At 58.6% G+C, this 18,259-nt stretch overlaps 3 protein-coding genes across 11 annotated transcripts; 2 read left to right on the top strand and 1 right to left on the bottom strand.

Moving 5' to 3' along the window:
* On the bottom strand, window positions 1-2,444 carry TMEM205 (transmembrane protein 205). 2 transcript variants are annotated; one of them, XM_068534857.1, is made up of 4 exons: window positions 2,379-2,444; window positions 1,641-1,749; window positions 1,372-1,535; window positions 1-369 (listed from the first exon to the last, which is right to left on the bottom strand). In XM_068534857.1, the coding sequence occupies exons 2-4, from the start codon at window positions 1,738-1,740 to the stop codon at window positions 64-66; spliced, it is 570 nt and encodes a 189-aa protein (XP_068390958.1). In that variant the 5' UTR covers window positions 1,741-1,749; window positions 2,379-2,444; the 3' UTR covers window positions 1-63. The 2 variants fall into 2 exon arrangements, with proteins under 2 accessions (XP_068390958.1, XP_068390959.1); XM_068534858.1 differs by lacking the exon at window positions 2,379-2,444 and adding an exon at window positions 2,232-2,362.
* A 273-nt stretch (window positions 2,445-2,717) lies between these two features.
* Window positions 2,718-8,885, top strand: CCDC159 (coiled-coil domain containing 159). Of its 4 annotated transcripts, XM_068536933.1 has the most exons (12): window positions 2,718-2,965; window positions 4,157-4,824; window positions 5,555-5,588; window positions 5,913-6,001; window positions 6,095-6,176; window positions 6,369-6,564; window positions 7,166-7,233; window positions 7,314-7,390; window positions 7,721-7,839; window positions 8,057-8,139; window positions 8,526-8,639; window positions 8,804-8,885. In XM_068536933.1, exons 2-12 carry the CDS (start codon window positions 4,279-4,281, stop codon window positions 8,806-8,808), a joined length of 1,413 nt encoding a protein of 470 aa, XP_068393034.1. In that variant the 5' UTR covers window positions 2,718-2,965; window positions 4,157-4,278; the 3' UTR covers window positions 8,809-8,885. The 4 variants fall into 4 exon arrangements, with proteins under 4 accessions (XP_068393034.1, XP_068393032.1, XP_068393035.1 ...); XM_068536931.1 differs by lacking the exon at window positions 8,804-8,885 and having other exon boundaries at window positions 8,526-8,743; XM_068536934.1 differs by lacking the exon at window positions 8,804-8,885 and having other exon boundaries at window positions 2,729-2,806; window positions 4,604-4,824; window positions 8,526-8,743.
* A 2,264-nt stretch (window positions 8,886-11,149) lies between these two features.
* PLPPR2 (phospholipid phosphatase related 2) lies at window positions 11,150-17,749 on the top strand. 5 transcript variants are annotated; one of them, XM_068536938.1, is made up of 9 exons: window positions 11,150-11,207; window positions 12,038-12,117; window positions 12,726-12,839; window positions 12,966-13,101; window positions 13,926-14,197; window positions 15,096-15,272; window positions 15,811-15,933; window positions 16,254-16,305; window positions 16,432-17,749. In XM_068536938.1, the coding sequence occupies exons 1-9, from the start codon at window positions 11,165-11,167 to the stop codon at window positions 16,773-16,775; spliced, it is 1,341 nt and encodes a 446-aa protein (XP_068393039.1). In that variant the 5' UTR covers window positions 11,150-11,164; the 3' UTR covers window positions 16,776-17,749. The 5 variants fall into 5 exon arrangements, with proteins under 5 accessions (XP_068393039.1, XP_068393037.1, XP_068393041.1 ...); XM_068536936.1 differs by having other exon boundaries at window positions 12,651-12,839; XM_068536940.1 differs by having other exon boundaries at window positions 15,811-15,917; window positions 16,432-16,647.
* The last annotated feature ends 510 nt before the right edge of the window (window positions 17,750-18,259 follow it).

Genomic DNA, 18,259 nt, shown 5'->3' with positions numbered 1-18,259 from the left:
TCATTTCCAAAGAAGTGTTTATTGACATTTGGGGCCCCAGCAGAGACAGAGAGTCAGTGGGTTCTAGAGGCTCCTGAGGCCCAGGGCGAGGCCTACAAGATGAAGCCCATTGCTCAGGAGGCAGCCCAGATTGCAAATGGAGGATAGGCCATGGTAGCGGAAGAAGATCTGGCGGAGGGCACTGTACTTGGGGTCCTTCTCCCGCAGCTGGCGATAGGGGTCTGAGCCCTGGTGGCTGCCCAGCACCTCCCCGCCCAGGCCCCGCTCCTTCTCCATGGTCTGCAGGGCCCACATGGCGGCCGTGGTGCGGGGCTCCAGCCAGCGGGCGTTGATGGTGGCCAGCATGAGGCTCAGGAGCAGCAAGCAGAGCTGGTGGGGCGGCAGGAGGACAAGGTGGAGCAGGGGCCCTAGGGAGGGTCCTTCTGCATCCTCAAAGCCCAGAGGGGAATGGGGGACAGGACTGGGTCAAAGACAGGCCTCCCTGCTCCAACCTCAAACCCAAACAGAGCTCCAGCTCTCATACCCTGAAACCTGCAGCTCCTAAGGAAAGGCTCCACCACTATCTCCTCTCTACCACTGTCTCCTCTCTCTCCCCCAAACCTCCTGAGCCTCCTCTCCTCTGATACCCTGACTGGAACTTTCCAGAACACAGCCTGTCTCCTACCTTCCTCTGTTCCCCCAAACTGAAGGTATCTCAGGGCAGAACCTCTCTTCCCTGAATTGGGACAGAGCACCATAACTGTCCCCTCATTTCCCCAAAATAGAGAGCCTAAGAGAGGGCCCATCTCCTTTGTGGCCCCAGCCTAGACCCTAGAAGCTGACATTGGGCCCACAGGGAGTGAATTAAAAGTCCTCGAAGTTCCAATTACCCATAATCCCTCCTGTGTCTGTGGGATTATTGAAACCCCTGTCAGGCCTCACCTGCCCACATCTGAGGGACATAATGGGGGCAGGGGGAGGGCAGGATAGAGAAATATGAGATGCACAGATGGTTCCTTGCCTTGTGGCTGGGAAGAATGTGTGGATGGGGGTGGGGGACTGTAAATTCCCAGTCAGGCTGGTTTTTAAACACTGAGCTGGGGTCAGTGCCCCAGCCCAGCTGAGTCACCACAGCTTGGCTGCAGGCCCAGCCAGGGGGAGGAGAGGGAGCAACAGCCAGCAGAGAGACACTGGGGAATAGTCAGGGCTGCTGGGGATGGTTGTGCAGGCTGTGCACTGCTCAAGGGTATCCAGAACCCAGCTTTGTATACACCAGGAAGAAGGGGCAGTTTGGGGGGTTTCGTTTTAATTCTCACAAAGGTGTAGCCGTAGGTGCTCAGTGTGGTCCTGGGAATGAACCTCCAGAGGGTAGTGGAGCTCAAGCCCGCATACCTGGCTGGCCTCCCAGGATGTGAGCTGAGCCCCAGCACGCTGTGAGGCCAAGATGCAGAGGTTGACGAAGGCACAGCCCATGGAGATGTGAAAGTAGAAAGGGAAGAGTTTGCTCTGCACCAGGCCGAAGGTATGTCGGGGAAGGCCTCGGAAAAGCAGGAAGCCTGTGGGGTGCAGGGGTCCACATGTCTGTTAGGACACTTCCAAGTCCCCCTCTCATCCCTGTCCCCACCTTAGGCACTCATGATATCCAGGCCGAGGGTCCCTACCTGAGACGAAGGTCACCCACATTTGCATGCCCCAGGCCCCTGACAAGACCAGTAGATGAACCACCTTAGTCAGGTTTTCCGGGTTCCCACCTTCCTCCATCTCGCGGGCCTGGGAAGGAGGCACCAGGTGGTCAGAGTTTTACATTTGCCCTGTGGCCTTCAGACCCTGTGAGCCTGCACAAGGCCAGGGTCATGGTCTATCCAGCAGGGATCCAGGGATAGTAGCCCAGGAATGGCGGTGGGGAAGAGCCATAGCACTTCTGTGACGTCCCCCGACTCCATCTCTCCAAATGTCAGCCCTCAAGATCTTAGGCTCTCTGGACCCCAACATCCATGCCACCTCTGAGACCCCCACATTTCAGCCCCAGCAGCTCAAGCTCGAAGCCCTAGATCCTCAGAGATCACCCCAGTGACTCCCAAATATCACCCCAGGGACCGAGTTCTGATACCAAAGATCACTTCTTTCATGACAGGATCCCAGATATCACTATGAAGATTCCCAAAGCACCTCCTGGAGACGCCATCTAATCCTGAGAAACCCTAAATCTCATCCCGAGGACACCGACCCCACCACTGGACCCGGACATCGACCTGCAGCACCCAAGAGTCCGGGGCCGGATCTAAGAGGGTCAGGTGGGTCCGAGGGCACCGACCCCACCACTGGACCCGGACGTCGACCTGCAGCACTCAAGAGTCCGGGGCCGGATCTAAGGGGGTCAGGCGGGCTGGGCTCGGTACCTCACTCTCGCGCTCCGGGGTGGCCGCGGACCTCCTCGGCCACCTCCCCTCGTGGGACCAAGAATTCGTCCCGCCTCCCAGCTAAGCCAGAAGCCAATCGGATCGGAGATCTGTACCTCCTGTACCGCCCTCTTAGATATTGACTAATCGATGAACGGAAACCAGCCTGGAATCCCGTCCACTCCTCGGGATTTCACCCAATTACACCGCGGCTCCTAAGATCTGCGGAAGCGGAAAGGCGCCAATGAGGTCTTCGGCTGCATCGGCGGGGGCGGAGCTAAAATGCCAGCCACACCCCTCTCTGTGACTCTGCCTTTGGGCTCCGCGCGTTTTAATAGGATGGTGTCTCCACGGGATCAAATTTCAGCGTCTCATCTGGGGGCTGGCTTCGCGGTCCCTGATGGGAGAGCAGGAGCAGGTGGTATGTGGTAGGTGGAGGTGGAAGGGGGTCGGGAGCCTGGCGAGCGCAGGATTTAAGGTCCCGGCGGGCGGGGCGCAGGATTCAAGGCCCCGGCGGGCGGGGCCCAGGCAAATGACCCCGCTCCGTTCCTCCAAGGATTCTATCGGGAAGGACTGAGGGAAAACAGGTGATTTGGGAGGGGGAGGGGGGAGGGGGAGGGGGAGGGGGAGGGGGAGGGGGGGCTCGACTGGGGGCCTGCCTGCAACTGATACTCAGAAATGCATCTTGCCTTTCCCCCTCCAAGTCTCCCAGGGCTCCTATGATTCCCAAGTACCAAGTCCTCAGTGTGATGTTCAAGGACAGACACAGAGCTCCCCACTACTGTATATCAGGCACTGGCATGGATTAATGTACTTAATCACAACAACCCAGTAAGGTGGATAGTATGACATCCCATTTTTATAGTTGGGGACAATGAGGCACGGAGAGGTTTAGTAACTCCTCCAACATCGCACAGCTGGGAAGGGGCAAAGCTAGGATTTGAACCTGGGCCATCTAGCTGGAGGGTCTCCTTGCTTAATCATCATGCTGTACTGCCTCTGGAAGTGAGGACCTCCCTGAGGCAGTGACTGTTGAAGTGGTAGCTTAGAACAGTTCAGGCAGAATAATAACTCCTACATCACAGGGTGGGTGTGAACACCCAGTGAGGGCTTAGGGTGGTGCTCAGCACTCAGCAAGATGCTCAGAAAATATGAGCTTAAAAAGGGAATAAGGAAGATTTTACAGAGGCAATGCTGAGTAGGGTTTTGAAGGGTATATAGGAGTCTTCCAGGAGGACTGGGTTAGGGGAAAGATACCAGAGGACCCAGCAAGGACAAAAGAAGAGAAAGGTGTATACTGTGGCCTTTCTGGCTGAGTGTAACCCATGGCAAGTTGCCCTTCACCTGGAAGTTTTTCCAGACAGACCTCCCCCAGGTTTCTCCAGCTGTGTCAGCCCTGGCTACACTGGAAGGGCAGGGGGTGTGGATGTGAGACCCAGAACTGAGTTCTTTCCTGTTTCCAGCCTCACCTAGTACAGGCCTGGGACCCCATTCAGCTAACATTTATTAAATAGATATGCTCTGCCTCTCCTGCTCACATTCTATGTCTCCCATTTACTTGGGGAGCCAGTTCCCAACTCCCCGTCTTGGCTTGCCCTGCCTTGATTGAACTGCCCTGCTAACCTCCTGCTGCTTCCTTCTGGACCCTGCCTCCAGCCACCCTGACTTGACCCGCAAAGAGCACCTGGTTGCAGACTTCCAAGTTTTTGCACACGCTGTTTCCTGCCAGGGATGTCCTTCCTTTAGGGCCCAATGTTAAGATCTCTTTTTTCTTTTAGGCTCGTCTCAGACCTCACTGACTCCTGTGGGATCTTCTAGGTCTTTCTCACTGCCCATCCTAACCCCCGGGGCTGGGATCATCTTTCACCCAGCTTTGGCTCCTATCATAAATAAGAAGCCTATGTTCAGGGCTGAGGCCTCTCTGGGGTGTCAGAAAGGGCGTGAGAGTGTCAGGACCTGGGAGCTGGTCTCAGTGCAGCCCTCTGTCCCCCCTACTCAAAGCAACCCTCTTCTGGCCGGCCTACCCCTGGACCCTGACTACTCCGTGCCTTGCTACTGCTCACCTCAGTCACCCTCCAACGTGTGTTTGCCTGCTAATGAGAAGTGTGACAAGTGCTGCGGTTCATTGAGGGGCTGCCCTGGGGCTGGGGAGCGGGAGGGGCTGGAGTGCTCTGGGCTGGCTCTCAGGAAACCTTCACCACCACACACTACCCCCCCCCCGCCAGGCCCTTCCTCAGAAAAGACCTTGGAATATACATTTCACTGGTCCAGGACCCCAGAGCCGGAGACCTTGCAGCTGGCTGCACCCGAAAACACAGTGACAATTGGAACCTGGAGGCCAGCGAGAGACTCGGGGCCTCAGTCGCATGGGTCCTTCCCCAACTCAGACTCACAGGAGCACTGTAATGACCAGGACCCTCCAAAGAGGCATCACAGCAACTCTAAGGTCATCCCCGCCCGGGAAACCCCTTCCTGCCGCACTGCTATCTACCGCTGCAGGGCTTAGGGAGGGAGCTGTGGGGGCAGAAAGTCTTCCTCGAAACCCCTCACACCCTCTGTCTTCAGCACCCCGAACAGCGCCCAGTGCTCAGCAGGCCTGCACTAAAAATGTCTTGAATGAATAGAACGGATGTGCGGATGTGCGATTGTGTGTCTTAATGAGGTCCTGTCTGTGATTGTCTCTGGATGTGACTGCCTGTGTGTCTGTGGTTGTGTGTCTGAGATGGGCATGAATACGTGCCCTGGGTCTTATGACTTAGTGTGCACGGCTGTGTCTGAGGCTGCGTGTCTGTGGTCGTGTTTTGATGACCATGTGTGGTTGTGCGTCAGTGGCTACTGGTGCTCCTTGCAGACATTGTCGATGCCCCTAAGGAGGAGGGCCATTACCTGAGCGCAACCAGAGACATGGCTCTGAAGGCGCATGCTCTCAGGGGCAGCCCGTGGGCCTGCCACACAAATGCACTTCTGAGCGCGTTCAGGCTGGGGCAGAAGTGGGGGTGGGGATGGCGGTGGGGTGCATGCATATGCCTGGAGGCAGCTTTGCCTGCACTTGGGGATCTAGGACACCCAGAACTCAGCAGACCCAAATCATGTCTGGCCCCCATACACTGGGTTGGGGTGAGCAAGGAGGCAGACCAGGGATAAATTATTATTGCTCTCATGCCCACCTTTCATAGAAGCCCTTGGAGACCAGCTCTTCCAAAACCAAAGGTGAGAACCTTCCCGCTCAACAAGACTGTGGGTGGGAGACCTGCCAGTTCCTACCTCCACCCTCTGCCCCAGCCTCAGTGGACCCCCACCGTTGCTGCCCACTCATCCCTGCCCCATTGTCAGCTGACTCTTTCCCCTGACCTTGCCCACCATCCCTGTCCCTGACCTTGATCCCTACTCCTGCCTCTACCTCTGCCTCAGCCTACCCCAGCTTCTTGCCCTGTCCCCCCTCAACCAGACCCTGAGCCTTTACTGACCTCTGCCCTGACCTTGCCCCTGCCCCCACCCCTCCCAGCCTCGGCTGACCCTCACCTCTGCTCACAGTTAAGTCCACCGTGATGATTCCTGAATCCCAGAAGCTTCTGAGATGTGAACTGGAGTCACTCAGGTGTCAGCTACAGGCTCAGACCAAGGTGAGCCACCTCAGCCCCGCCCCCAGCAATTGTTCCTGCCGCCCCCCCCACTCCACCCCTGCTTTCACCCCCAGGCCTGGCCTCTTCCTCCAGGCTTTCGAGTTCCTAAACCACTCAGTGACCATGTTGGAGAAGGAGAGCTGCCTGCAGCAAATCAAGATCCAACAGCTTGAAGGTGAGAACTGGCCAAAGGTCAAGGTAAAGCTGGAGGCTGCTCCTATCAGGGTCAGCTGAGTCAGGCCAGGGTGAGAGAAGTTGGATGAGTCTGGGTTCAGGACCAGAGTCTGGTCAGGGTGAGGGCGAGCTGGTTTCAAAGCTGGGCTCAGGGTGTGGGTGGGGCTCAGCCAAGGTCCCACCATCTCTGTAGAGGTGCTGGGCCCCACGAGCCGCCAGGCAGACAAGGAGAGACACAAGTGGGACGTGGAGGAGGGACGGCAGGAGCTATATGAGGCCCTGGCTAAAGGCCTGCAGGGGCTGCAGAAGACCCTGCATGACAACGAGAAGGTGCAGCGGGCCCGTACCACCCGCTCTCTACAGCTGTTGGCGCAGGAGATCCGGGACAGGTGGGTATTGCCAGGAGGGAGGCTGCGGGAGGGAAGGGAGGCCAAGGAGAGGCAACCACAGGTAGGATGGGAGAAATGGGAGGGGCCTGAGTAAGGGAGTCTGGGGGGCCTTGGAAATCTTGGGGGACAAGTGGAGGGGATGGGGGAGGCAGGAGGCAGTGGGGGTGTGTGGGAGACTGGGAGGCCAGAAATAGGGGAGGCAGGAGGTGGGATGGAAAGGGAGGCTGGAGGATCAGAAAGCTGGCGGGGGTGGCATGGGAAGCTGGAGGGTAGAGGAGGTCGAGGGGGGCAGAGGCTGGGGGTATTGGAGGTCTGGGGGGGCAGAAGGTGAGGAGCTGGAAGCAAGGCAATGGGGGGCTGAGGAAATAGGAGGCTGGAGGCCAGAAGGAGAGGACACGGGGCTAGGGAGGGGTAGGAGTGGGGGAATAGTAGTAGGAGCAGACAGGTGGGTAGGCAAGTATGGGGAGGGGACAGAGCCTGGGGGATGGTAGTTGAACAGATAGAAACATGGGAGGTGGAGGAGGCTTTGGGGAGGCAGGTGGGCAAATGGGAAGCCAGGAGGTCAGGAAATGGGAGGCCAGAGGCTGCACTGTCCCCTCAGCAAGAAATTCCTGTGGGAGGAGCTGGAGCTGGTGCGGGAGGAGGTGACCTTCATTTATCAAAAGCTCCGTGAGTGCCCAAAGCCCATGACCAGGAGGGCGGGGGGTCCTTCTACAGCTCTGGCCCACCTGAGTCCCCTCCCCCTACAGAGGCACAGGAAGAGGAGATCACGGAGAACCTGGTGAACATCCAGAAGATGCAAAAGACACAGGTGAAGTGCCGCAAGGTGAGCAGAGAGCACGGGGACCTTGCGTGAGTTGGGGTTATGGGGATCTCTGCTGGCCTCCACCATCAGACTGGAGCCAGAAGGCCTGGGTTCAAATCTCAGCTCTGCTACTTACTGCTGTGTGAGTGTGGGCAAGTCACTTCCCCTCTCTGGGCCTCAGTTTCCTCATCTGAATAATGGGTGTAACAACACAGCCCTACCTGACCGAGTACCTGCATTAACTGAGTGATAAGCACTTTGAAGGCAGCCTGGAATGTGATAAATGCTATATTACATGTTTCACCATCATTATCATTATTATTATTATCCTGCCATCTCCCCCGGCCTCAGGTCCTGACCAAAATGAAGCAGCAGGGGTATGAGACATCCAACTGGCCAGAGACTGAGTTGCCACCAGGAGGCAGTGGCTCCTGGAGGGATGACCTCCAGAAGGAGCTGGGTGACATATGGTGATGCCCAGCTCCCACTCTAACCTCTGACCCCTGACCCTCATCTGCCTTGTGCTCCTCCCAATCAGATCAAGCAGTGACCACCAGAACCTGGAACCCACCTGAGTCCCTCTCCTCCCAGGACTCATCTCCGCCCCTGCCCCCACCATGGCCTCCCTGCCCCAGCTCTGAGCAGTCCAGAGTCCCCCGGGGCCCCCAGATCCCCATCTCCCCACAGGTCCGCTGTGCACCTGCTGCAGAACTCCTTTGGTGGCCTCGCCAGATACTCAGGGGGCCGCCCCAGGGCTGCGAGCCTCAGGGGTGAGTGGGGCTGAGCAGCACTCCAGGGTTGGGGGAGGTTCATTCTCCAGCTTCACACATGGAGGTCACGTTCAGAGGCCATATTTGGGGGTGGTTGGGTCTGTTGGGTCTTATTCTGGGGTCACATTAAATAATGTTCTGGGGTGACATTAAAGAGTCCTTGGAGGTTTCACCCAGGGGTCACTCAGGGTCACTGTGATCTTTTTTAAGGGTCAGTGGGGTAAAATTCAGGTGTCATCGAGGTCATACTTTGGTGTCATGTTGGGTCACATTCAAGGGACATAATCAAGGATCACATAATATCAAGGGCACTGGGCCCATATTCAAAGGCCACTCGAGGGTCATATTCAGGGTTTGTGCCAGAATTGCACCTGTCCCTCCTGCAGGCTATAAGGGGCACCGATGCCTGAGCCCTCCACTCCCCTCCTGGGACTCGGACTCGGACTCAGACCAGGACCCTTCCCAGCCACCACTCAGCAAGAGCTGCTCCTTCCCACCTGGTGTGGATCCTCCCCTGCCCCAACCTACCCTTCCCCTCCTGGCCTGCCCTGGAATCCCAAAGTACAGGCCCTTCCAACTCCCAGCCTGGGCATCTGCCCCCTGACCTCCAGCCCTGGGGTCCCCTGGGCCAGGCCAGCCTCTGACCCACCCTCTTTCTCCACAGCCTGAGCAGCTGGGACTGTTCTCCCTGAAGACCCCTCCAGAGAGAAAATAAACTAGCTGAGACCCTCCTCCACCTGTGGACTGCCGCTCCTGCTGCTTCCTACGCCTGAGAGTGACCCCCACAGTTTACTACCCAGTCTTGGGGAGGGTGTGGAGACCCCAGGGACTGTTCGGGATATGTGGGCCTAGGGTCAGGGGACAGGGTGAGGCTGAATTTAGTATATGACAAGGTCAGGGGTAAGTCTGTCCAGATACGAGTGGCCAGATAGGCCCTTGGCGATCTGGCCTGCTGTCCCTACTGCCCAAATGGGGAAATTTAGGCCCCTGACCCTCATCTGCCCTCCGTTCCTCCTAATAAGAGCAAGCAGCGGCCACCAGAACCTGGAACCCACCTGAGTCCCTCTCCTCCCAGGACTCATCTCCGCCCCTGCCCCCACCATGGCCTCCCTGCCCCAGCTCTGAGCAGTCCAGAGTCCCCCGGGGCCCCCAGATCCCCCTCTCCCCCCAGGTCCGCTGTGCACCTGCTGCAGAACTCCTTTGATGGCCTCGCCATATCCTCAGGGGGCCACTCTAGGGCCTCGAGCCTCAGGGGTGAGGGGGGTTGAGCAGCACTCCAGGGTGTGTGTGGGGGGATCATTCTCATTTCCTCCCAGGGTTTCGGCCCGGGGTCACGCTCTGACACCCCACCCTCCTCTTCCTCTCAGCACCCACCAGGGTCCTCCCTCTCAACCTCCAGCCTTCGTTCCCTCCCGAAACTATTCTAAAACGCCCTGCCCCAAAGAACAACAGAGGCCCCGCCCCGGATCACGCTAATGAGACTCCGCGAGGCCCCGCCTCACGGGTTATGCAAATAACGCTCCCGGAGGCCCCGCCCCTCTCCCCGCCGCGGAGTCTGCGCTGCGCGGCGCGGCGCGGCGCGGCCCGGCCGGCCGACGGCGTCTTCATCTCTGCGTTCGCTCGCTGGCCGGCCGTCTGTCTGTCAGTCCCGCCGCGCCGGGGCCGTCTAGGTGGAGCCGGGGCTCAGGCGGCGGCAGTCTAGACCCGGTGAGGGGGAGGGCCTTGGGGAGCCCCCTGTACCCCTTCTCTCCTGCTTCCGACCCTCGGTCTGTCTGGCCAGGGTTCGGTTCCTGTGGGTCGGGTCCCCTGCGGGTCCAGCGCGGGGAGGGGGAGGGGAGGCTGCGAGCTGAGGCTTGGGGACCGGGCTGGGGGAGGGGAAGGTGGGGAGGGGACCCCGGTGAGGCTGACGGTGATTGTGTGGTTGTCGTTACGTGTCAGTGTGTGGCTGTATGAGTGATTGTGTGGCTTCAGGGGTGTCTGTGTGGTGTCTCTGTGACTGTGTCTCCTGTGGCTGTCATTTGCGGCTGTCGCCGTGGGTATCACTCTGATGGTGAGTGTGTGGTGGCTGTGTTGTTGGGGTCGCCTTTGCGTGGCCGTGTGACTGCTGTCACAGTGATTGTGTGGCTGGCTCGGTGTCTGTATGGTTGTGTGCATGTGACTGTCATTGTGTGGCTGCTGTTGTGTGTTCCTTCTGATGGTGGGGGGGGGGCGTTATCGTGTTCCAGTGTGTGGCTGTGATCATGAGCCTCTCTTGTGTGGCTCTGTGTGTCAGTCTGTGCCACGGTCCATGTCTGTGCCCTCGTGTGGCCATGTGGCTGCGGTTGTGTATGGCACAGGGGGCTCCTAGGACTGTCAGTGTGGACGAGAGACTATTAATGTGTGTCATCCTGTGCCTTGTAATTGGGGGTGTGACGCTGTGACCAGTTCTGTGACCCCCCTCCCACTGTGTGTGGTAACTCTTTTTTTGATGTGGCTCTTAAGTGTGTTTGCAGCCTCGAGTCTGTCCCTGATGGTGGTGGAGTGAGGGCTGTGTGTGGGGCTGTGAGGTGTGTGAAGGACCTCCTGTTGTGTCCCAGTGACCGTGTGTGGGGGGGGATTTGTTTGATCTGTGTGGGTGTCTGTGACAGGCCGTGTGCACACTGTGCTGTGTGTGTGCAGTTATGTGTGTAGTGGGTGTTGGGCACCTGTCTGAATGAGCGAGCGTGTCTTGTTCACCACAAGGCTGGCACCCAGCACAGGGCCTGGAACCCAGCAGGCCCTTGATCCTCGCTGGTGGGATGAATGAGTGTGTGTGTGGTGTTTGGGATGGAAGCTCTGGCTGACTTGTGTACTCTGGGGGTGCCGGTGTATGTTTGTGTCTCTAAGAAGACGAGGGGGCCGTAGCTAGGTGGGCATCTTGGGCATCTGGGCTCTCTGGTGACCCTCACCCCCACATGTCACATTGCAGAGCAAGCCACGTGGATGGGGCACTGGACCCAGAGTGCCTACCCTTACCTGCCTGGGCCTCAGTTTCCAAATCTGTGCAATGGGGGTGACCATCCCTTCCCTGCTGGCTGCCAGGAGTGGCTGTGAGTCTGTGGGCGTGGCAGCGGCCTGCAGGAAGTCATAGGGCCCTTTCACAGGTGAGGTTAGGCTGGGAGAATGGGTCAAGCAGGTGCTGGGGACTGAGGTTAGACTGGGGGGAGGGGAGAGCACGTTGAGGGGGAGATAGCCCTCTCGTGATACAGGGAGGCAGACGGGCTGGGAGGAAGGGGAAGGAGGGAGAGAGGGAGAGGCAGCTGGGAGAGAAGGAGGGCCTGGCCATCAGCCCAAACCAGTCAGGCACAGCCCATGGGGACAGGAGAGGGAGGCCCCTGAGGGCCATGAGGGAAGTGGTATAGAGAGAGGGGCTTGGTGGGGGTGGGCGACAGGGAACATGGGGTCTCCTGTAAAGCATGTGGGGAAAGAGTATGGGGCCTCCTAAAAACTAGTGGGGGTGAGGACCCTTCTTTGTGGGGGAGGGGTCCACATTAGCTGGAGAAGTCTCTGCTAAAGGCCAAGGGCATGGGTCCCACATGCTAAGGAGGCCAGGCCCTCCTAAAAGGTATGGGGTCAGAATCTCCTGTGTAGGCTGTGGGGGGAGAAGACCACTATACAATCTGTGGGGACCCCAGCAGAAGCTGAGCTGAGCAGGTTGTGTCAGGGGAGGCTGGTGCCTCCAATGGGCAGGGGCAGGGCAAGACCTGCATATGCGGAGGCGTGGCCAGAAGACTCAGGGGGCGGAGCCAGGGCTCCTTGGCTGTAGTCCGAGGGGCCAGGGATGGGGGCCAGGTTGTGGCCAGAAGACTCCACAAGCAGGTGACCTGAGCCTCCCCTTAGGCCCCACCCTGGCAGTGCCACTCCCTCCCCTCCTCCACAGGCCCGGCCTTCACCATGGCGGGAGGGAGACCTCAGCTGAAGAGGAGTTTCTCCATCATTCCCTGCTTTGTCTTCGTGGAGGTGAGGAGCACAGTCCTCCCCTGCCCAGACCCTCAAGGGGGAGGAGGCACCTTCGGAAGTGGCAATCCGGGGTTCAACCCAGCTCTGCCCATCCTTACTGTGGGACTCTGGGCACCTCACATACCCTCCCAAGCCTCAGTTTCCTCATCTGTCAAATGGGCATAATTAGAGTCCCTCTCTCCTAGGGCTGTTATGAAAGTAAAATGGATTAATTCATGGAAGAGGTTTAGTATGCCGCCCTGCCCACAATAAGAGTTACACCTGTGGTAACTCTAGTATTTCTATCAGTAGTATTCTTTTTTTCTCTGTTGGTCTGTTCCTCCACTACCCACTATCTCTCTCTCTCTCTCTGAGCTCTGGCCCTGTCCTCTCTCCCTCTTCCCAGTCCCATCTCCTCTCTCCTCTTCATCTCTCTCTCAATCTCTCCCCCTTGTCTCTGTCTCCATCTCTGTGTCTCCATCTCCGTAGCCCAGCTCAGTCCTGACCCTCTCTGTTCTTACTCTGTCTCTCTCCCGACCCTGGCTGGGCGGCAGTCGGTGCTGCTGGGCATCGTGGTCCTGCTTGCTTACCGCCTGGAGTTCACGGACACCTTCCCCGTGCACACCCAGGGCTTCTTCTGCTATGACAGTACCTATGCCAAGCCCTACCCAGGGCCTGAGGCTGCCAGCAGAGCACCCCCAGCCCTCATCTACGCCCTGGTCACCGCTGGGCCCACCCTCACGGTGAGACTGGGGGTAACCTGGCTCAGACTGTGGGAAGGGCCTTCCAGGAGGCAGGAGGGCCAGGTGGAGATGGGTGGAGGGCTGGGCTTGAAGGCCAGGAAGACCACGCCTCGGTCTTGCCCACAGATCCTGCTTGGGGAGCTGGCACGTGCCTTTTTCCCTGCACCACCGTCAGCCATCCCAGTCACTGGGGAGAGCACCATCGTGTCCGGGGCCTGCTGCCGCTTCAGCCCCCCGCTGCGGAGGCTGGTCCGCTTCCTGGGTGAGTGACTCGGTCAGGGGTCAGCCATGCAAAAGGGCTGTGGGCCAGGCTCAGATATAATAAGAATTCCAGGGGAGGAAGGCCTAGAATTGCCATGATGGTGACTTCATGGGGCAAGAGGGATGCGGGCTGAGGTCAGTCATGGTGGAGGTTCTAGAGACGTGGGTGGGGCCTAAGCCAACCATGATGACAACTCTAAGAGGAGGGCCCCAAATTGCCACAAGGAGAGTCTCAGGCAGAAAAAGCACAGGACAGACACCAGGGGGCCCTGGGGGCAGGGAGATGAGAACGCTGGCTGCGCTTTGAATATGGTCCCAGCCACAGCTGGTGGCCTTGGGGTAGGGCAGAGCTCATCCAAAATGGTGGTCCCTGTGGCAGAGGGCTGGAGATCCAGCCCTGGCTGAGTGGTGCTCCAGGTGAAAAGTGATCAGCTCAGTAATAGCGAGTCCAGGGGCAGGTATGGGAGCCCCAGAAATGCCATCACGGTGGTCCTAGGAGGTCCCTGGCATGGGCCCAATCCTGATGTAATGCTGTTGAGGGGTCCCAGCCCAGCTATAATGGATTCCAGAGGAGGGCCCACTCCTGGCATATTGGTAATCCCAGAGGGACAGAGGCCAGAGGCCCAGAATGCCATCATGGTGGTCCCAAGGGAAGAGGAACATGGCCCAATTATTATGGGGGTATGGTGTTAGGGGGAGTCCCAGCTATGCTTTAATGTCAGTCACAGGAACAAGGAGACAGGGGCCTATATGAGCCGTTAAGGGGGCTCACAGGAGGACGGCTGCTAGGCCCTGGCATGAACCCCCTTTCCTACCCCACCCCAGGGGTCTACTCTTTCGGCCTCTTCACCACGACCATCTTCGCCAACGCAGGGCAGGTGGTGACCGGCAACCCGACGCCGCACTTCCTGTCCGTGTGCCGCCCCAACTACACGGCCCTGGGCTGCCCGCCACCCTCACCGGACCGGCCAGGGCCCGACCGTTTCGTCACTGACCGGGGTGCCTGTGCTGGCAGCCCCAGCCTTGTGGCCGCTGCGCGCCGCGCTTTCCCCTGCAAGGACGCTGCCCTTTGCGCCTACGCCGTCGCCTACACAGCGGTGAGCCCCGAAACGGGGGCACGGCAGTAGCGGGGCGGCCAGCGGGCAGGAGACCGTCTGGGCTGGAGCCTCCAATCCCTCCCCGAGTGAGGCCACGCATCACTGTGACACCGTCCCTAGGGCGGAGGCTCCCACTCCTCCCCTTGGACCCTGGCCACGCCCCCCTTGGACCCTGGCCACGCCTCCTGACCCACTAATGCCACACCCAAAGGAGGCTATTGGCTCAGCACCCTGAAGCCTAGCCAAGTCTCCGCCATGCTACAGGTCCTGGATATTGGCTGGGTGACTCGGTAATGGGCTTTCAACTCCATTCCCTGGAGCCCTTGCCCTCCAGTTTGTCTTCGCCCTTTATTGGCCTGGCCACGCTCCTGACTCGACTTCACTGGAACTTCCTGATTCTGTCCCCTGTCTTTCCCTGGTCGCACCCTCTGTTGCTTTGATTCCTTTTTCTGGCATTGGGGACTGTGCTTCTAACCCTGTCAGTGGTCCCCAGGGGTTTGGGGACTCCACCTCCTGGAGCTCCTGGAGCTGTCACTTGAGCCCTGACTCCACCCTCTGACTTTGTGGCCACACCCTAAGCCAGCAAGCATCCTTCCGCATCCCACCTGGACCTGGGGCCCAGGTCCCCCAGAGACCTGGGCCCCAGACCCTATCCACTGTTCTTTGGTGCTCAGGCCACACACACCCCCATCCCTGCAAAGGCCCACTGGGGGTCCATGACTCCATCCCCTGAACTCCTGTCCCCCGGGCTCTGTTCCCTGGAGCCCCTGGCCGGTGCCTCCAGTCCCATTGCGGCTTCTCAGGATTCTGGCCACACCCCCTATCCCTGAATGCAGTGTACGCTTGGGTTTGGGAACTGCTGCTGCCATGTCTCCTCTGACCCATCCGGCTCCTGCAGATGTACGTGACGCTCGTGTTCCGCGTGAAGGGCTCCCGCCTGGTCAAACCCTCACTCTGCCTGGCCCTGCTGTGCCCCGCCTTCCTGGTGGGCGTGGTCCGCGTGGCTGAGTACCGCAACCACTGGTCTGACGTGCTGGCCGGCTTCCTGACAGGGGCGGCGATCGCCACCTTTCTGGTGAGCCCCCTTGCCATCTATCCCTGACCCAAGAGGCAGGACTGCATGACGGTGAAGGGTGTGGACTCTGTACCTTGGGCGAGTCCCTTAACCTTACCTAGCTTGGACATTCTCATCTGTGAACTGAGATAACGGGACTGGGACCGAGGTAAGGCGAGTGAGGCACTCGCTTTGAGCACAAAATTTAAGGAGGAGCCAAAACACTCAGTAAAGCAGATAAATAATATTTTAATGAAACATTTTTAAAAATCAAAATTAATGCAAAAATCCATAATGTCCAAAATACCAAAGGTTTAAATAAGGACAGGATCAGATCCTCTTACACAACTCGGCCTTACTTGCCTCCCCGTGTGGAATAAGTAATAATAGTACCTATCTCTTAGTAAAGTGGAAAGAGCAGTGTTTGGCACATAGTAAGCACCATAAAAGTGTTAGCTGTTTTTGAAATCCTGAGCCTCAGTATCCTTATCTGAAAAATGGGGATGGTAATTTACCTTATTGGCCTCAGGCCTCGGCATGCCCCCTCCCTCTGTCACAGGTCACCTGTGTCGTGCACAACTTCCAGAGCCGGCCACCCTCTGGCCGAAGGCTCTCCCCTTGGGAGGCCCTGGGCCAAGCCCCCACCATGGACAGCCGCCTCGAAAAGTTAAGTGTGGCCCAGGTAAGGGGGGCCGGGGGCTGCTCCCGGCTGGAGAGGGTGGTGGGTGGAGGAGGACAAAGGAGGCAGGAAGTCAGGCAGGCGGTGGGGGTCTCAGGGCCATGGAGAGGTAGAGGGATCACTCATTTCTGTGGACTTAGGTCCTGGGGGGACCGTCCCACAGGATGCAAGGGCGGGCCCCCCCCTCCCTCCCAAGGGAACATGGTTAATCCTGGAAACTTGTTGTCTTTTCCATTGGGCTCTCTGCCCGATGAGCCCCTTGTGGCTCTGGCCAGTGGGGCCCAGGGGGCCGCTAGCCCCTTCCCTCTGCCTCTTTGTCTCAGGAACCCGAGGCCTGCAGGCCGCATTCGACACCGGCACGGCTCACCCCATCCAGTGAGTGTCGAGGGAGTGGGAGGATAAACGGGGGGACTTCCAGATGGCGGTCACTGCCACAGAGGTCTCACCTGTGCTCTCATGACCCCTCCCAAGCTTTCTAACCCCCTGACTTCTGATCCCTAGAGCCGCAGAACTGCGCCCACCGTGGCCACCTGATCCCCAGCTGTGTGTCCTCCAGGGCTCCAGCCATGTGTTCATCACCCCGTGTGCCCCGCCCTCGACTGAGGTCTGAGCCAACACCCTTGCCTCTGCCCCTGCCCCTGCCAGCACCAACCCCCAGCCAGGGCCCCTCGCCCTCCTCCCCTGGACTTGGGGGGCCGGGCGGGGGTGGTGGCCGTGGCCGGAAGCTGCTGCTGCCCACACCCCTTCTGCGGGACCTGTACACCCTTAGTGGACTCTATCCCTCCCCCTTCCACCGGGACAACTTCAGCCCTTACCTGTTTGCCAGCCGTGACCACCTGCTGTGAGGCCCAACACCCACCCAGAATCTGCCCAGTCCCCATTTCTTCCCTGCCACGCGTGTGTGTGCGTGTGCTGTGTGAGTGCCAAAGCCCTTGTCCCCAATCCAGCCAGGCCCAGACATCAGAGGATGGCTGGAAGGACATCCAGGGGACCCCCTGCCTCTCTTGCCCTCTGGGACATCCAAGTGGGCATAATTGGGAGATGGGTCCTTGCCTCCTAGGATTGCCCTTTTAAGGGCCAAAGCCTGACTCTACTGGCCATTGCCCAGCCAATGGGAGTCCCCCAGTTCTCCGAATTCTGGCCAAAAGGAGTTCACTCCAGCCAATAGGAGCCTCCCCATCATTTCTTAGAATCCTCAGGCAAGAGGGCAACTCTAGCCAGTGTTCAGCGTCTGAACAATGAATAGGAGTCCTTGGTTCTCAGAATTTCTAGGGTGGGTGGGTATGATTCCAGTCAATGGGGGACCGCCCATGTCTAAGCATGTGCAAAGGAGAGGAGGGAGATGGGGTCATCTTTTGTCATCGGGTCCTCTCTCTTCAGAATCAGAGAGTCCAACTGGAGGGTGGGGGGCAGGTTCCCCCGTGGCAGGGTCCTTGGGGTACCCCTTCCTCTCTCAGCCCCTCCCTCATGCGCAATCTCTCACCCAGTCCCTCCTAACTCCCAACTTATGCAGGGCTTGCCCCAGTTCAGAGGTTTTGGAGTTCAGGGTGCTGCATCCTTCCTTGCCTGTGCCCAGGTCACCCCAAATCCTTCTGTTATTTATTAGGGCTGTGGGGAAGGAGTTTTTTTTCTTAGAACCCACCCCTGTTCTTCACACTGCCCCCCATGCCTCAGCCTTGTACACATGTGCCATCATAGGGGCACAGGTGGAGCAAAGAGGGCTCCCCACTCCAGGCAGCCGAAGGCAGTGGGCAGGGGAGACACTGCCCCCTTTTCCTGCCCCCTCCTCATCTTTAATAAAGACCTGTTTGTAACAGAAGTTTGGCCACCTGCCTTCCTCCCCCAGGTGGCAGGGTGTGGAGGACTTTAATTTTGGGTCTAGGTGTCAGTGAGGCTGGGTGTCAGTGTATTGTCACAGGGCGATTGTGGAGAGGCAGCATGGGGCTGTGGGGTCCGTGACTTGGCTTTAAATCCTGGCTCAGCATTTCCTGGTTGTGTGGCCTCAGGAAAGTTAATTAACCTCTCTGTGCCCTTGTTTCTTCATGTCAAATTCGAACAGCCCTACAAGCCGCATGTAAGGCACACAAACACACGGTGAGGGGCCTCATAATGACTGCCTTCCCCAGGCGGCTGGTCTGTTTCTGACCATGGCCAGGGTGCAGAGGGCACGGGGAATCGGGTGAGGGGACCCTAAGGGTTCTGATAGAAGGGGATGCTGAAAGCTGTAGGAACCTCCAAGCTGAATCCCTGACTACATGGATTTGAGCAGGGGTTCTGATTATGAGGTTCTGCTGGGAACCAATCCCTGAGGACCCAGCAGAGACCAGGG

Source organism: Eschrichtius robustus, chromosome 2 (assembly GCF_028021215.1).
Source record: "Eschrichtius robustus isolate mEscRob2 chromosome 2, mEscRob2.pri, whole genome shotgun sequence".
NCBI lineage: Eukaryota > Metazoa > Chordata > Mammalia > Artiodactyla > Eschrichtiidae > Eschrichtius > Eschrichtius robustus.
Note: the sequence above shows the minus strand (reverse complement) of the source record. Positions and strands in the feature narration are given on the sequence as shown.